At 50.6% G+C, this 17,540-nt stretch overlaps 2 protein-coding genes across 2 annotated transcripts; both read right to left on the bottom strand.

Annotated features, from left to right (window-relative positions):
* Positions 1–2,813: 2,813 nt before the first annotated feature.
* Positions 2,814–7,102, bottom strand: LOC129082466 (leukocyte immunoglobulin-like receptor subfamily B member 4). The gene is given in 10 exon segments (XM_054588162.1): positions 2,814–2,964; positions 3,045–3,202; positions 3,987–4,039; positions 4,605–4,712; positions 5,308–5,358; positions 5,578–5,700; positions 6,001–6,303; positions 6,436–6,711; positions 6,875–6,910; positions 7,072–7,102. Coding segments are annotated over 10 exon segments (1,290 nt in total).
* A 6,220-nt stretch (positions 7,103–13,322) lies between these two features.
* LOC129082614 (leukocyte immunoglobulin-like receptor subfamily A member 5) lies at positions 13,323–16,134 on the bottom strand. The gene is made up of 5 exons (XM_054588345.1): positions 16,104–16,134; positions 15,907–15,942; positions 15,470–15,745; positions 15,031–15,337; positions 13,323–13,374 (listed from the first exon to the last, which is right to left on the bottom strand). The coding sequence occupies exons 1-5, from the start codon at positions 16,132–16,134 to the stop codon at positions 13,323–13,325; spliced, it is 702 nt and encodes a 233-aa protein (XP_054444320.1).
* Between the last annotated feature and the right edge of the window lie 1,406 nt (positions 16,135–17,540).

The raw sequence follows: 17,540 nt of genomic DNA on the forward strand, positions 1-17,540 counted from the left end.
GCAGAGAGCAACCCTGCCGCTTTTCACAGCTGGCTGTTTTCTGTGTTGTTTTTGGGCTCTGGTGCTGGAGGCTAGAGATCGCCACTTTTGGTTTAGACCCTGCTCTTCTCAGGGGAATCCAACTGGCCGTTTTAATATTCTCTGGTGCTGCGGGCCGTAGGTGCCCCGTCCCCCTCTCCTGAGTCTCGACTGCATTCCTGACCAGTTAGATTGTACTACTGCTGATTCCTCTGTCTCCGAGGTTTTAAGGCTCCTCTCTCACTCTTGTTCGGTTGTTTGTTCCAGGTGATTTCTCCACAATTTAGTTGTAATTCCAGGTTGGTCCTGGGAGGAGGCCAGTGTGCATTCCACTCACTCCTCTGCCATCTTCTATGAAAGCTGATGCTCTTTGACCAACATCTCTCCTTTTCCTACACTCACTGTGGTAACCACATTCCACTCTTCTTTTCTACTCATTTGACTTTTAGAGATTCATGATATATGTGAAGTTATGCAGTATTGACCTTTCTCTGTGCCATCTGGCTGGGTTACCAAAAGGTGCTCAAGCTCCATTCATGTTCTCTCAAATGGCAGGAATTTCCTTTTTCTATTCCCTTATCTTTAGTGTTGACACTATTACAGACGTCCACGTTTCCACCTAGCTGCCCACCTCGACCCAGCCCCAGGCCCCTTCCCTCTGGCCATCAGCACAAGTTGTCTGTGTGTGTGGGTTATGCACATATGTCCTTTGGCTGATCCCTTCACCTTCCTCCAACCTGTCCCACCCGCCCCCTCCCCTCTGACAACGGTCCGTTTGTCCATGTGTCCATGCCTCTGTTACCAGATAAAAAGAGCACAAAGAAAGAAAAATTTAAGCTTATGTCCCTGATGAGCATAGATGCTTAAATCCTCAGAAAATATTAGCACACCAGATTCAGCAATGCATTAAAAAAATTCGCACCATACTCAAGTGGGCTGTATTCTGGAGATGCACGGTGGGCCCAATATCCACGCGTCGATAAACATGCTCACCATCAGTACAAAATGAAGGGTTCACAGCGTTCTGCTCTGATCTCTTTAAAGCCTGTACAAGGTATCCTGCTCGTGCTGTTTCACCTTTCATGTTAGTAATATGTGTGTTCTTCCATATTATCTTGCCCTTTCAAGCTAAGATATTTTATTGTTATTCTATCACAGTTGCCCCAGTTTTTCCCCCTTTGACCTCCTGTGCCCGTTCCATCCACCTCTCCCACAGTGTGATCAATGCTTTCAAAAGCGAATTGTTTACTTAGTTTCTTTCTCTCTATTTTTAATTGTCTTGAAGAGTAACTTCTGTCATTGTCAGTGCATTCCTTGCACCTTCACGTAGGAAAATTTGCTATTCTTTTACAATTATTTTGAGGCATTAAAACTATCATTTTGTAAAGATTTTTAAATTGGTATTCTATTACAAAGAACGATCATTTGTATATCATTACTCTTTGTACTACAGGGTTTATTTGTTTTTGAATTCACTTCATTGTGGTGACATTGGTTTACAAAGTTATATAGGTTTCAGGGGTACGGTAGTATAATACATCATCCATATACTATATTGTGTGTTCCCCACCCCAAGTTAAGTCTCCTCCCACCACCTTTTCTCCTCCTTTTACTCTCTTCTACACACCCCTGATCCCCTCTCCCCCTGTAATCACCAAACCATTGCTTGTATGTATGAGTTGTTTTTTCTTTGCTTCATCCTTTACCTTTTTAAGCCCAGCCCGTGCCGCCTCCCCTCTGACAGCTCTCAGTCTGCTTTCTCTATCCCTGAGTCTGTTTCTCTTTTGTTTGCAGGTTTATTTTGTTCATTAGGATCCATACATACAAAAAATCGTATGGTATTTGTGTTTCTGTGACTGGCATATTTCACTGTGGCATACTTTTCAGCCATAAAAATGAAAAGATGTTTCCTTTTGTTACAGCATGGATGGATCCGGAGAATACAAATTATTTTAAATTGAATACTTTTTTTAAAATCTAAAGGACAGGCCATATTATATTAGCTGCAGGTGTGCAGCACTGACCTCCTATTTGGGAATCTCAGGATGTGCTCCCCACACTAACTCCAGGACCTGTGTGTCTCATGCAAAGTTATAACTCAGGATTGAATATCTCCCTCTTTCCACCGACCCCTTCACCACCTCTCCTTGGGCAACCATTCGATCTTCTTCGTGTCTCTAGGTCTGCTCTTGTTCTGTTTGTTTTAATGATTTTAAATATTCCACATATAAGCAAAATCTTTCTCCGTGTGAACGGTGCCACTCAGCATAATAAGCTCTAGGTCCATTCAGGTGGTCACAAATGGAGGGAGTGCATTCCAGTTTTTGATAGATTTTCATTGCATTGTACATACATGCCACATCTTTCTATCCTGCCATTTGTGGTTCTAAAGATCCCATGCAATCATTTTCTAAATTCTTTACATAATGCTTAAGCCATTGATTCTTAAAGGCTTTTTAGTTCCCAATATATTCATTCATTGTTTTCATTTTTCTCACTTCACAGGTTTGATGTGCAATATATACATGAATATTTAATCTAAAGCATTCATTTCTCTTTTGGTTCACAACTGATTATTGAGAAGTCTGTTTGCATTGTTTCCATAATGTGGGGATATCGATGATCATTGGCTATAGATTTAGGGGACCACAGAGGGTCCTAAGTGCTACAGGGAATCCATGTCAGGTCACGAGTCTGTCTGGGGTCAAGCTGAATGTCCTTGGGGGTATCTCCTGTGCCTTTGGGGGCCCTTGCAGGCCCTTTCTCTGGAGTGTGAGGTCTGGGCACTTCCTGGGCTAGTGGACGGCCAGAGCAGCATACACACTGGGCTCAGCTGGGGGCTTCTCTGATGGGGAGGAAGGGGGTGGACTCGTATCCCGTCTGAAGGTCAGGTTGGTCAGCTGGGCATAGGTCACCTCCTGGGGGGCAGCAGGTGCAGCAACCTGGAGCAGGGGGACAGTGAGAGGGTGAGACATGTGACTGGGGCTGGGGAAGCCTGGGGCCCAGAGAGGGTGGGCCCCATCTGACTGTCAGTCTGTCAGTCTCTTTCTGCTTGTCGGCCCTTCTTGTCCCACAATCTCCATGATGAAGAAGGAGAGGAGGCCATTCCCTGCCTGAGCCTCAAGCTTGAGTGGGTCAGCTGGGCATAGATCAATCCTTGGGGGTCATCATGGGGCCTATTCTGCTGCAAAGAGACAGTGAAACAGGAACAGGTCTCCTTGATCCCACTGTTGAATCCTCCCATCAAGCATCCACATGGTGTTAGGGTGAGGGTTTAAATTTCAGGTCATATGAGGTCACTGTCTTGATGGAATCTGTGGGGGATTCTTGAGTCTTGGGGCATCTGGGGCATCTACGGTTCTGACTTATAAGCTAACCCACTGTTTCTACTCATCTGGCTCCACCTCCACGGCCCATCTGGCAGAAGCACATGTCCTGCCTCAGGACCTTTGTAACTGCTTTTTGCTCCCTCCCCTCACCACGCACTCCACCCCCTGCTCTTGCTTTTTTCTCCTTCACAGCAGGTGGCCCTGAAGGATGCTGGCCTGTGTGCAGGTGTCTCCCTCACAGACAGGTGGGCTGGACAAGTGTGGGGAAAGGTTGCTCAGGGCTGCACCGCATCCCCTACATGGAGCCGGTGCCCAGGGAGCTCCTGTCATGGCGGCTGCGTGACTGAGTGAAGGGGCCCTGGGGCCTCGGGTGAGTCACTCATTCGTGCCTCCTCGTGAGACATGGGGCTGCCCAAGGTTAGACAGGGGACAAAGGGCCAGCACAAGGACCTCCCAGGAGGGGCCATGAGGTTATAGAAAAGAGGGAGTGAGTCACAGCAGGACGACGTGGTGCCCAGAAGGAGAGGTCAGTGTGGACGCTGCTGAGAACCAGGGGAGGAGAGGACAGGGAAGGGATCATTGGAGTGAACTGGGCAACAGGAAGGACCTTGGAGGCCTGCACTGGAGCAGGAGTCTCACCTGAGGGTCCAGTTCCATGCCCTCCCCTGGCTGTGGGCCCATCACAACAGCATCTGGGGAGGCAGAACGGGGTGTGTCTCCTGACAGGGTCCTCGTGATCCCTGGGTTGGAGACCCACCTGTCCCTGATGAGCCACTCACCGAGGTGAGGTGAGGGGCCATATCAGACAGTGTGGATTTCAGTACCTCTCACCCCTGACCCCGCACCCTCCCAGGGTGTCCCCTTCCTCATGGCCTCTTCAAATCACTGTGTCCCCTCCCCCAAGACAGCTGTCCCTCCCTTTCACAGAGGGGCCCCTCCGGGGTGTGTGCTGCGGGGCTGGTGGACAGAGAGTCTCAGTCCTGGGAGGGCAGGGACACGTCCCTGTGAGATTCCAGAGGGAGAAGGAAAGTTGAACACCTGCTTGGACCTATGTTTCATATTTTAGGAGATTGAAAATCAAAAATGACCTAAATTTATTCCTACATCTGTGCTGACATTGTTTTTTCCTACATTTTCTGATTTGAGATTCTGGAGAAATCTGTTGCTCAACTGACCTTCTCTAACTTTTTGTTTATCCTGTCCCAGCTCGCTGAGCCCCTCTCTCCTGTGGCCCCGGTCACCCCGTCCCCTACTCACCTGACGTCCTGTCTTTGCTCCGATGCCAGTGTCGGAGGAAGAGGAAGAAGAGAAGGGAGAGCAGCAGGATGAGGGCCACCGAGACCCCAGTGAGGAAACCTGGGTGACCTTCGGATGGAGTGACATCATGAATTAACCAAGGTGCCATTTAATGGGCACCTACTGTATGTGAGGCATGTGCTGGGGCCTGTGGTTCATCTCCTCTAACCTCGCAGCCTCCTGCACCAGGGATCGCTGACCCACCTCCCAGTCCCCGGGGGCTCAGAGAGGTGAGCCGCATCCCCCAGGGCCCCCAGCCTGGCCGGGGAGGGGCAGGGCCTGGACTCTGGATGTGGGTTCCCAGTGCTGCCCTCAGGGTGACCCCAGCAGCGAGCTCTGTGCTCCTCCTCTGCAGGGGCCTGTCCTGTCTCAGCTGGAGCTGAGGGTCCTTCGTTATGACCTGCCCCCAAGCCCAGCAGGGACACGGGAGGGGCAGGGATGTGGGTGAACATTGACACCACATTGGGAAGGTTAGGCAGGGGATCTGTCTTCCTGAGCTTGCGCTACCTTATGCTACCTAATCTCACCACAGGCCGGTGAGCCAGAGGGCAGCAGACAGGAACCTTATACTCAGAGCAGAGAAGGGACCCCGAGCTCCACAGTGGGAGCAACAGAGCAGGACCCTGAATTGGGACCCATGAGCTCCCCAGAGACCCTCACTTACTGCTCTGCTCTTCGGAATCTCTGCTGGAGCCTCCTTGATCCTCTGAGCTTCCTGGAAGTTTCGGATGGGGGTGAGGAGTCAGGCTGCCTTCTCCCCACTTGAGTCCAGCTATCCCTCCCCCAGGCTAGACCCCAGCATGTCCCTCTGCCACTACCATCCCTCCATCACAGGCCAGCCTCCGTGCCCTGGGATGCTGCGGTTCCAGCATCTCTGCTTGACTCCCAGCCCCTGGGACACACGCCTACTCCTGAGTGTCTGTGGAACACGTGCCCCCAGAATGGACCCTCAGAACTTCCCTGGGCTGCTCTGTGCTCCCTCTGAGCACGGTTCTCAGGGACTCAACCGCTGTGGAGACAGATGCTGTGGTAGAGGGGCTGAGGCCTCCAGAAGGTCCTGGGAATGAGGACAGAGTGGGTGAGGGTTTCTGGGCCTAACACTGGAGTGAACAGATCAAGCAGACTCTTCTCCTGCACCTGCTCTGTGGCCTGAAAGACACTCCCCCTTCCCGCCTATCACCTTCCTAACCCAGGGGATGGGGAGGGGCGGGCAGGGCTGGGAGGGTCTCTGGGGTAAGGTCTCTGCTGGGTTACCATCACTTAGAGCCTCTCATTCTTCATCCAACCTCAGATGTCTGCAGGGGACAGGACCCTGAGCCGACTGAGCTCAGAACAAATGGGGTCAGAGGCCACTCACCTGAGACCAGGAGCTCCAGGCGGTCACTGGGGTGAGACCACTCCACGGGGTGCTTCCTAAAATATCCATAGCATCTGAACATCCACCTGTGGCTGGGGGTCACGGGGCCCACAAGGAACAGGACCTGGGACTGCCCACTGGGGTGAGGCTGTGAGTCCAGGGTCCAGGAGGGCCCGCTTTCCCCTTCCTTAATCAGAGTAAACCTGTCCACTCCTTCCAGTGAGGCACACTGGAGGGTCACGTATCCTCCTGAGGTCACGACATGGCTGGGTAGGGCTGAGAGGCTGGGTTTGCCATAGAATCCTTGGAGAGAAGGAGGCAGCAAGGTAGACGGAGTCAACCTCCCGCACATCTCCTGAGTTGGGGTATGAAGGGAGGAACTCTGAGAGCATCCCTCTTCCTGAGGGCTGAGCCTGAGGCTGGGACCCCCCTCACCTGTCAGCACCAGCTCCAAGGAGTCACTGAGCTCTGACCAGCCAGTGGGGCTGCGGTATTTACAATAATATCTCCCTGCAGAGGGGTCTCTCATGGAGAAGTTGGCCTTGTCCATTGTCGCCACTGGTTTCTGTCTGTTCGAGAATTTATCCACATCTTTGTTCCACAGACAGTACTCCTGAGCCTCCAGGGACCCCTGACACCAGATGGTGACAGAGCTGTCTGAAGGGACCACCGGCCCTGGCTCAGCCCAGATGGTGGGTCTGGGGAGGGTCCCTGGAAGAAATCAGAGGCTGCATTAGAAAGCCCTTCCCCTCCCACATCCTCCAGCTCAGCCCTTGTCCCCCTTCTTTTATCCCCTCATCCCAGGACCTCTTTGCCGCCTCCTGAGCCCCAGGGGTGAAGTGGGAGGTGGAGAGGGGCCCTGCGCAGGACTCACCATTCTGCTCGTGGGTTTCCTGGCCCAGACTCAGCCCTGGAAGAGAATCCGTGTCAGGTTTGCACACAGATGTTGGAGCCGATTCCCTTTTCTTAGAGCCTCGACCCCTTGAGCTCCTGAGACCGGTGTTCCCCATGAACAAGCACGTACAGCTGCCCCATCTCCTGCTGCCCCGTCCCCATGTCCTCACAACTGACCGAGGCAGAGAAGAGCAGGGAGGATGGACATCGTGCCGTCTGCCCTGAGTGTCCCCACACTGCATGTGGATGAGACCCAGGCCTGAAGGACAGAGACGCGCAGGATGTGGTGAGTCAGGGGCGGCCACTGCCCTTCCGCCTTCCGATCTCCGCGACCCACAGCAAGGGGACGGCCCCACCCTGGGCTCTGGGTTTTTCCATGACGAGGGCTCAGGAGGACTCCTCATCCTCTGGAGACGCTCAGCCCCGACCTGGGGTCTCTTCTCACCCCTGTGACCTTCTGTCTGCTCTGTGCTCCTTCTCAGAATGGGCGGACCCAGGCTGTGATCCTCAGCTGACCACCAATAGACTTATTCTAAACAGACTTTGCTACATTTTTCTCAGGTTCCCACTAACGGAATTTACTTCCATATCTGACTTGTCCATAAACAAATATTTACTGGTCACCTAGTGCAGCCAAATACCTGTACCAGAAACGAATACACCCATGATTCAGGAGTCTGATTCTCTGTATCCTCAGAGCTCCTTTGTAGCAGAGAGTGAACATTCTAAGTCTAAAGTGGAATTGACTTTTCTTACAAAGGAGAAATGTGAAAAATATGAGAACACCTGGGACCATGCCTACACTGTGGGTGAAGGAACAGCTGTTTTTGCGTTTATCCTCATGGAAGGATATATTTATTGATTTTATAGAAAGAGGAAGGGAGAGACAGGCAGACTGACACTGAAGAGAGAGAAAAACACTGATTGGTCACCTCTCCTATGTGTCCGGACTGGGCCGGAAGCTGAGAAACTTTTTTGGAGCGTATTTGGTGACACTCCAAGCTAAGTAAGACCCCAACCAGAGCTGAGGGAAGGGCTGTTTAATGAGGTGAAACCCGAGGAGGAGGGAGTGAGAAGTGAAAGGAAAAAAATAGAGGGAACTCTAGTGACAGAGACTGACTGATAGCGGTGGGGGAGGGTGAGTTGGTGGCTGGTCATGGGCAGGGTCACCCCTCGCAAGGACATTGGAGTAAGTCTGTGAGGCAAAGGCGTATGCAGGAATGGATGGTCCCAATCAGACCGAGTTATGAATGTCATATGGGCTGTGTATTACAAAGGAACTAGAGCAATACAATATGTGTACATCATATATAATGTCAACACTAATTGAACTGCAATCCTGCGTGTCCAAGAATATTAGGTCAAAGGCTTACAAGGATTTACCACGTATAATGCATTATTTTTAGCTGTCACATCACATGTACAGAAGAGAAAGGAGGAGAAGAAATCTCAGTGTTACTTCTGGTCCTGGGCTTTCAGCGGGAAAGTAGGGAAGGAATTTGCTACTTCTCTACAACTCTAAGACAGCAGATATGGCAGAGAACAGAAATGATCAATGAATGGCGTGAATGAGTCTGTAGGTGTGTGTAACTGTGTATGTGTGTGAGTTTAAGTGTGGGAATGGTTGTGTGAGTGTGGGAGGGTGTGTGTGATTGTGTGGGTGTGTACGTCTGTAGGAGTATGTGTGACTACGTGTATGTGCGTGTATGTATCTATGAGGTATATGTGTCAGTCTGTGAGTAAGTGTATGTGTGCATCAGTGTTTGAGATTGAGTGTGTGAGTGGCTGTGTGTTCACAGGTAACTACCCCTGCTGGTGGGTGACAGCAGAAGGGCGAGCTGACGGTGGAGGGTCCCATGTGGATGATCATGAATAGCCATCAGTGCTGAAGAGAGTCTAAATTGACCCTAAAATGAGTGAGAACCATGGAAGGATTTTGAGCAGAAATGGAGAGATTCCTAAAGACGGTTGGGAAGACTGGGTGGAGGGTGGCTGGGAGAAGAGACAAAGGGTGCGGGACTCAGAACCCAGCAGAAGGTGCAGCAGAAGGTGGCTGCTGCCTTGGTAACATGAAGGGTGACCTTCCCTCCCTGCCTTGTTGACTAGAGACCCAAGAAGCCATCATGACAATGAGCAAGGGGACAGTGGTTGGACCAGCCCGAGAGTGTGTGCAAACACTCTGTTCCCCAAGGAGAGCTCAGTGCTTCCTTTTGGCCCTGGAATGCAGGGTCCATGTCTCACACTGTTTCCACCCAACTCTGTGTCTCTGAGAGAAGTCGGCTGTTTCTCTCTCCCTCTCCTTGGGGTGAATCATTTGAGTCATTTCTCCCTCCATAGAGCAGTTTCAATGTTGAGAGTCACGCTTGTATTTGACCTGTGGAGACTCTTGAGGAGTCAGGAAAAATGGAGACTCACGGGAGTTCCGTTAGAGACAGAAAAATACCCCCCACACTTGAAATATCAGTTGCTGCAATACCACATCCTGAATGAGGGAAAGGAAATCAGTCATTGAGATGTAGATGAACGGAGGAAGTTTCAGAAAGTGAATAGCAGAGATACCCTGCCCGATGGAGCAGAGGGAAGGCAGTGCAGAGTCACGTGATCATGACAGAGACGCCTGGAGTGCACAGGGCTGACCCTGTTCCTCAAGTCACTGGTGCAGGGCCAGCTGCGGGGGGGGGAGGTATGGACCAAACTGAACTTGACCCCTGCTTTACCCCATACGCAAAAACAATGCGAGATGGATGACAGACTGAAGAGTTAGCCAGTCAGTTTTTCTTAACACAAATGTAAAAAATACTCATTGTTTGTGGTAAGCTTTTCTAAAATGATTTTTAAATTGCCATTCTATTACGTTGTCCCATTTCCCCCCTTTGCTCTCCCCTGCCCATCACACCCCCGCTCTCACAGTCCATCTCCACTCTGCAGCGCGTGTCTATGCATAATGCACACGTGTTCTTTCACTAGTCCCTTCCCCTTTCATCCACTATCGTCTCTCCTCGCCCTCCTCTCTGGTCTCTGTCGTTCTGTGCCAGGGTTTCATGCCTGTGGTTTGATCATCTTCATTGGTTCATTTTGTTCATCATATTCCTCCTATAGGTGAGATCAGGTGGTATTTGTCTTTCACCGACTGGCTTATTTCACTTAGCATAAGATTCTCCAGTTCCATCCATGATGGGAAAGGTAGGAGTTCCTTCTTTCTTTCTGCTGCATAGTATTCTATTGTGTAAAGGTTCCACAGATTTTATCCCGCTGATTTCCTGGTGGGCACGTGGGCTGTTTCCAGATCGTGGTTATTGTAAATAGTGCTGTCATTAACATAGAGGCGCGGAATTTCGTTTGAATTGTTGATTTGGGATTCTTAGAGTGCAGCGTCAAGGGGGAGGGCGAAAGGGTAGCAGTTGGAACACGTATAGTGAGGGATTAACATTAAAGAAGTAAAGTTATCAAACTCTCCCCCCCCCCACACACAGAACCCTTACAGAAGAGACACATCTCAGTTTGCTCTGGAGAAGGTGAGCTGTCCAAGACCCAGTTCTGAATTCTCCATAACCTCTCGGGTTTCACATACAAAATAGGACAGACTCAGGGGAGATGGGGCTGGCCGATGGTTTTGAGGGAAGCCTCCCAGATACACGTGCCCAGTCCCGCTCAAGGCTGGACTCGGTCTGGGTCAGCACGACGTCTGGACAGTAGATGAGCTGTCCTGACTTGGGGATCCTGTGGTGACTATTGTGTATTTGCTTTGCAACATCAGGTTGTGCTGTGCTCACATAAGGGAAAAGGGATAAACGACTCAGTGGACATGTTTGTAGCAGACCTTTTGATGACTTGTTTTTCAGTTTTTAAAATGAAGCTCATGAGCCAAAGTGACAGGAAGTGGTGGGCAGTGTCCCCACACCACGGTCTGTTCAGGGCACAAGGTGCCTGTCACACAGGAAGAGGACCAGCTGCTCCTCACTCTAAAAATAGCAGGTTCTGAGGGTTCACTGGCTGAGCCACATCTAACTAAACACCCCCATGTCTCAAGTGTCACATTTATTGTTCCTAAACTCTCCAATCACATATTGATTTACCATAGCTTGCTGCCATTTGAAATCGACGATCAGTTACACAGTTTATGACATTCAGTGTTCTTTGGCCAAACTTATATATAAAAGGTAGTTAATGATAGAAAACTATTTTCAGAAGAAATATGAAATTTGTCTCCCACCTAAGCTTTTATTAATGGTTTAGTACCACTTGCATATTTTTTACTCTCATGACAAAGAGAAAGCTGTTAACTGGCCAGTTTAGTTCTGCATTTTTAGAAGAGAAGAAAACGTGCAAAACTTGTTTTTTGCTGAAATCATGTGCTGTGTGTGAGTGAAAACCCAGTCCCCGTGAGTAGGGGCAAAGGGGGAAGAGGGAGAAGAAAAGAAAGGAAGGGAGGTAAGGGGAAAACTTGGTAAAGCTGTTATAACAAATTACAACTAACTGCACTGTTTCAGACAACAGATTTATTTTTTTATTGTTTCAGTACTGGAATCCAGAGAGAAAATTCACAGATGGAGATATATAAATGAAGAGATAGATAGGTAGATAAATAGGTAGAGAGATAGAAAGAGAGAGACTGACTCACAGAAACACTGACACACAGTTGATAAATGGATATATATGTGGATAGACTGAAAAACTCTCCAAAATTTGCTGTCATCAGAACACTTTACATTTTTTTACGCTATGTAAGTTATTCTTAAATCAAGGATGCAGACAATCTTTCTGTTTTATTTTGATATAACTGACAGAACATTGTATACGTGTAAAGTGTACAGTAGTTTGATAGGATACATGTATACATTGCAAAATGGTACTACCTCAGCTTAGGTGACAATACTATTTAAAAGTCACATAACGGCCACATTTTTTATTGAGTGAGAGTATTTCAGATAGAATCTCATAGCCTTTTTCCAGTATATAACACAGTCTTGTTAACTGTATCATTATGCTGTATGTTAGATTCACATAAAATAGGCATCTCATAACAGAAAGTTGAGATTCTCTCTCCTTTCTCCACAGTCTCCATGGTAACCAGCATTCCACTCTCTGTTTCTACACACCTGGCTCTCCCAGATTCCACATATATGAGAGATCATTATTTGTTTTTCTCTGTGTGACCTGGCAGGGTTAACAAAATGCTCTAAGTTCTATTCATTTTGTCTTAAGTGTGAGGATTTTTTCTTCATTCTTCTGGTTGAGACCATTACAGATGTGTCCCTTTCCCCCCCTTCTTTGCCTCCTCCCCCAGCCCTCACGCCCTTCCCTCTGGCCATCACCGCACCGTCGTCTGTGTCTAAGCATCACGCATATATGCTCTTTGGCTGGTCCCTTCCCCTGCCTTTATCCGACCCCCTCCTCCCTCCCCTCTGACAGCTGTCCATTCTGTTCCATGTGTCCATGCCTCCGTTCACATATTTGGCTCCTTTATGGTGGTTCAACACTATTCCACTTTATATATATTCAAATCTGGAAGCAATTTCACAGATCATGTCATTAAAAAAGGAATACTTTTCAAGGTGGCAGCCCCCTAGGCTATCCCTTCAAACACGAAGCGATGCCAGTTCTGGGGAAATGGTACACATGTCATCCGATGGAGACTGGAAGGATTGTGGGGTGCTAGACTGGGTGGTAGGCATCTGTTTGGACTTGTCTTTCCTGGGTCACAGCGATGTTTCCCCATGTATTGGTTGAGTGATTCCGGGTTAAGTCTTGTGAACCGAGGAGATGAAGACTCAATAATGTCCATCTGGTCATGTCGTAATTGGAAATAAAGAACACTTTATGACATGAGCCATGGAAGAGAACATGAGGTTGTAGATGTGCGGACCCAAACGAGCCCTGTGGGATGGATCCTCCTTTCATAGGGGTGAATAAAGAATGGGGGTCATTGCACAAAGTCGGCAAAGATAAAGGGAGAGAAAAGTGGGCATTTAATGGAGGAGGAGCCCTGCACAGGGAGCACTCAGGCACTCCCTGCACCCAGACCTCATTTACTCCCCTTGACATTGTCAGCAGACAGTTCCCCACCTGTGGTCAGACTGTCCTTCACCACCTCCTGGGCCATCTGATGGGCTCCACGGCTCCCCCACTCTGAAAAGTGCCCCTCTGTGTTGGTGTCCTGGCGGCATCGTGGGCCCTCCTCTCGCTGACTCGTGTAACCCTGAAGCAGCAGCACCCCGAGGACCACCAGCACCCCCAGCCACGCCCATGCCGAAGAAAACCTCCACTGTGTGGTCTGGGGGGAGGTTCAGAAATGTGGGAAAAGAGATGACAGAGGCCAGAGAAGACAGAGTCACCCCACCATCCATGGTGTCCACCCTGGACACCTTTCTCCCTCTGGCAGGACATGACCTCCCCTCTGCACCCAGCCCATTAACTGAGCGTTTCTGCTACTCCCCAGTCTTAGGGTTGGACTTCTTTTCTGATGGGCTGAGGTCGGCTCTCTGGAGAGTAATGAAATGAGGGTGTGATTGAGGTCCTGGGGAGACAGGAGACTTTCTCGTGGGGTATAGGGTCTCCAATTCCTCACTATTCAGATCAAAACTTCTATATGGTCCCTTCATGAGCCCTGTCTCTACTCTGCCAGGTACCCTATCTCCTCCTTCAATTATCTCAGCCTCTAGGTCTCTGAACCTGCGCAGGCCACTTTGGACAAGAGTTAACTGTGCCCCTGAGCTCAGGATTAGTAACAAAGTGGTCGCAATATAGAAATGTTTCAGTGCTGTGCTCTGTGCTCTGTCTGAGAGGCAAACCCCACGCTTATTCAGCTCTAGCTGAGCTCCCACTAAGTCAACAGCTGATGATCTCGGATACATGGAGGGTTTGCAGTCAGGGTTTACTGAGCACCCTCTTCTGTGGAGACCTCCCAACTCCCCCATTTATAACTCCCTTGGACTCTGAAGAGACAGAGCCCTGAAATGAGTGAGCACAGACAGAGCAGGCTATATGTCGGCTCACCTGAGGCCAGGAGCTCCAGGGTTCCCCACAGCCATGGGGAGGTGCTGTGTGAGTTCTAGCACCTGTGGATGTCCCCCATGGGGAGAGGTCACAAGACTCCTGAGGAACTGGGCAAGGGGGGAATGCTCTGACTCTTTCATGGTCAAAGGAAAGTATCCCTCAGGTTCCATGCCGGGCACAGCAGGGTCACATGCTCTCCTTATGCCACCACGTGGCCTGGCTGGACCGAGGTGGAGTCTGTCATGGAGCCATTCTAGAAAGAAGGACGTTGGGTGGGATGGGGCTCTGCCTTCCTGAGCTCTGTGAGGCCCCTGAAGTGACTGATGTCACCACAAGCCTGTGAACAGGAGGGGGCCAGACAGGAACTTCATACTCAGAGCAGAGAAGTGACCCTGAGCTCCACAGTGAGAGCCACAGAGGCGGGACCTGAACTGGGACCCATGAGCTCCCCAGAGACCCTCACTTACAGGTCTGCTCTCCGGAATGTCTGCTGGAGCCTCCTTGATCCTCTGAGCTTCCTGGTAATTGCAGATGGGGGTGAGGGGTCAGGCTGCCTTCTCCCCACTTGAGTCCAGCTGTCCCTCCCCCAGCCATGGCCCCAACATGTCCCTCTGTCTCCACCATCCCTCCATCACCGGCCAGCCTCCGTGCCCTGGAATGCTGCAGTTCCAGCATCTCTGCCTGACTCCCAGGCCCTGGGACACATCCCTACCCCAGAGTGTCTGGGGGACACGTGACCCCCTGATGGACCCTCAAAACGTCCTGGGCTGCTCTGTGCTCCCTCTGAGCAGAGTTCACAGGGACTCACCGGCTGTGGAGACAGACCCTGTGGGTGGGGGACAGAGGCCTCCAGAGGGTCCTGGGAATGAGGACAGAGTGGGTGAGGGTGTGGGAATAACCCTGGGGTCATCATATCACCCAGACTCTTCTACTCCATCTGCTCTGTGGCCCCCAAGACACTCCCCCTTCTCCCCTTCCACCTTCCCAACTGGGGCGGGCAGGGCTGGGAGGGTCTCTGGGGTAAGGTCTCTGCTGGGATACCATCACTCACAGCTCCTCATTCTTCAACCAACCTCAGATGTCTGCAGGGGACAGGACCCTGAGCCGACTGTGCTCAGAACAAATGGGGTCAGAGGCCACTCACCTGAGACCAGGAGCTCCAGGCGGTCACTGGGGTGAGACCACTCCACGGGGTGCTTCCTAAAATATCCATAGCATCTGAACGTCCACCTGTGGCTGGGGGTCAAGGGGCCCACAAGAAACAGGACCTGGGACTGCCCACTGGGGTCAGGCTGTGAGTCCAGGGTCCAGGAGTGCTCGCTTTCCCCTTCCTTAATCAGAGCAAACCTGTCCACTCCTTCCAGTGAGGCACACTGGAGGGTCACGTTTCCTCCTGAGGTCACGACAGGGCTGGGCAGGGCTGAGAGGCTGGGTTTGCCATAGAATCCTTGGAGAGAAGGAGGCAGCGAGGTAGAAGTGGTCAACCTCCCGCACGTCCCCTAGGATGGGCTGTAAAGGGGAAGCACCCTGGGAACATCCCCCTTCCTGAGGGCCGAGCCTGAGGCTGGGACCCCCTCACCTGTCAGCACCAGCTCCAAGGAGTCACTGAGCTCTGACCAGCCAGTGGGGCTGCGGTATTTACAATAATATCTCCCTGCATAGGGGTCTTCCATGGAGAAGTTGGCCTTGTCCGTCGTCGCCACTGGTTTCTGTCTGTTCCAGAATATATCCATATCTTTGTTCCACAGACAGTACTCCTGAGCCTCCAGGGACCCCTGACACCAGATGGTGACAGAGCTTTCTGAAGGGACCACCGGCCCTGGCTCAGCCCAGATGGTGGGTCTGGGGAGGGTCCCTGGAAGAAATCAGAGGCTGCATTAGAAAGCCCTTCCCCTCCCGCATCCCCCAGCTCAGCCCTTGTCTCCCCAATTTATCCCCTCATCCCAGGATATCTTGTTCCCTCCTGAGCCGCAGGATGAAGTAGGAGGTGGGACAGGGGGTCTGGGGAGGACTCACCATTCTGCTCGAGTGTTTCCTGGCCCAGACTCAGCCCTGGAATAGAATCTCTGTCTGGTTTGCACACAGATTTTGGAGCCAATTCCCTTTTCTTAGAGCCTCCACCCCTTTAGCTACTGAGACTGGTGTTCCCCATGAACAAGAATGTGCCACTGCCCCATCTCCCGCTACCCCGTCCCCATGTCCTCACAACTGACCGAGGCAGAAAAGAGCAAGGAGGATGGACATCATCCTGTCTGCTCTGAGTGTCCCCACACTGCAGGTGGATGAGACCCTGGCCTGAGGGACAGAGACGCGCAGGATGTGGTGAGTCAGGGGCTGCTGTCGCCCTCCTGGCTTCCCATCTCTGTGGACCCACAGCAAGGGGACGGCCCCGCCCTGGGCTCTGGGTTTCTCCGTGACGAGGGCTCAGGAGGACTCCTCATCCTCTGGAGACGCTCCGCCCAGATCTGGGGCCTCTTCTCACCCCCGTGACCCTCTGTCTGCTCTGTGCTCCTTCTCAGAATGGGCGGACGCAGGCTGCCATCCTCAGCTGACCACCAATAGACTTATTCTAAATAGACTTTGCTACTTTTTTCTCAGGTTCCCACTAACGGAATTTACTTCCATATCTGACTCGTCCGTAAACAAATATTTATGGTCTCCTAGTGCAGTCAAATACTCGTGCCAGAAACGAATACACTCATAATTCAGGAGTCGGATTCTCTGTATCCTCAGAGCTCCTTTGTAGCACAAAGTGAACATTCTAAGTCTAAAGTGGAAATGACTTTACTTACACAGGAGAAATGAGAAAAAATATGAGAACACCTGGGACCATGACTACGCTGTGGGTGAAGGAACAGCTGTTTTTTTTGACCGTTTATCCTCATGTAAAGATATATTTATTGATTTTATAGAAAGAGGAAGGGAGAGACAGGCAGATTGACACTGATGAGAGAGAAAAACATTGATTGCTCACCTCTCCTATGTGTCCGGACTGGGCACGAGGTGAGCTCACAACTTTTCTTGGAGCGTATTTGGTGACACTCCAAGCTAAGTAAGACCCCAAGCCAGGGCTGAGGGAAGGGCTGTTTAATGAGGTGAAACCCGAGGAGGAGGGAGTGAGAATGAAAGGAAAAAAAAAGAGGGAACCCTAGTGACAGAGACTGGCTGATAGCACTGAGGCAGGGTGAGTTGGTGGCTGGTCAAAGGCAGGTTCACCCCGCGCAAGGACGTAGGATTAAATCTGTGAGGCAAAGGCATATGCAGGAATGGATGGCCACAATCAGACCGAGTTATGAATCTCATATGGGCTGTGTATTACAAAGGAACTAGAGCAATACAATATGTGTAAATCAAACATAATGTCAGCACTAATTGAACTCCAATCCCATGTGTCCGAGAATATTAGATCAAAGGCTTACAAGGATTTACCATGTATCATGCATGGTTTTTAGCTGTCACATCACATGTACAGAAGAGAAGGAGGAGAAGAAATCCCAGTTTTACTTCTGGTCCTGGGCTTTTAGCGGGAAAGTAGGGAAGGAATTTGCTACTTCTGTATAACCCTGAGAAGCAGATACGGAGGAGAATAGAAATGATCAATGGGAAATGGAGTGAATGTGTCTGTAGGTGTGTGTAACTGCGTATGTGTG

This window comes from Pteronotus mesoamericanus, unplaced genomic scaffold, assembly GCF_021234165.1.
Source record: "Pteronotus mesoamericanus isolate MK-2021 breed Mesoamerican mustached bat unplaced genomic scaffold, CSHL_Meso_final scaffold_128, whole genome shotgun sequence".
Taxonomy (NCBI): Eukaryota; Metazoa; Chordata; class Mammalia; order Chiroptera; family Mormoopidae; genus Pteronotus; species Pteronotus mesoamericanus.

Bases quoted from the DNA above. Each gene is read 5' to 3' on its own strand.
- LOC129082614 (XM_054588345.1), bottom strand. From the start codon at position 16,134: ATGTCCATCCTCCTTGCTCTTTTCTGCCTCG. The intron at 15,943-16,103 runs GTCAGTTGTGAG...ATTCTATTCCAG, and splicing joins CCTTGCTCTTTTCTGCCTCG to GGCTGAGTCTGGGCCAGGAA. The intron at 15,338-15,469 runs GTGAGGGGGTCC...CTTCTCTCCAAG, and splicing joins CTTGGAGCTGGTGCTGACAG to GATTCTATGGCAAACCCAGC.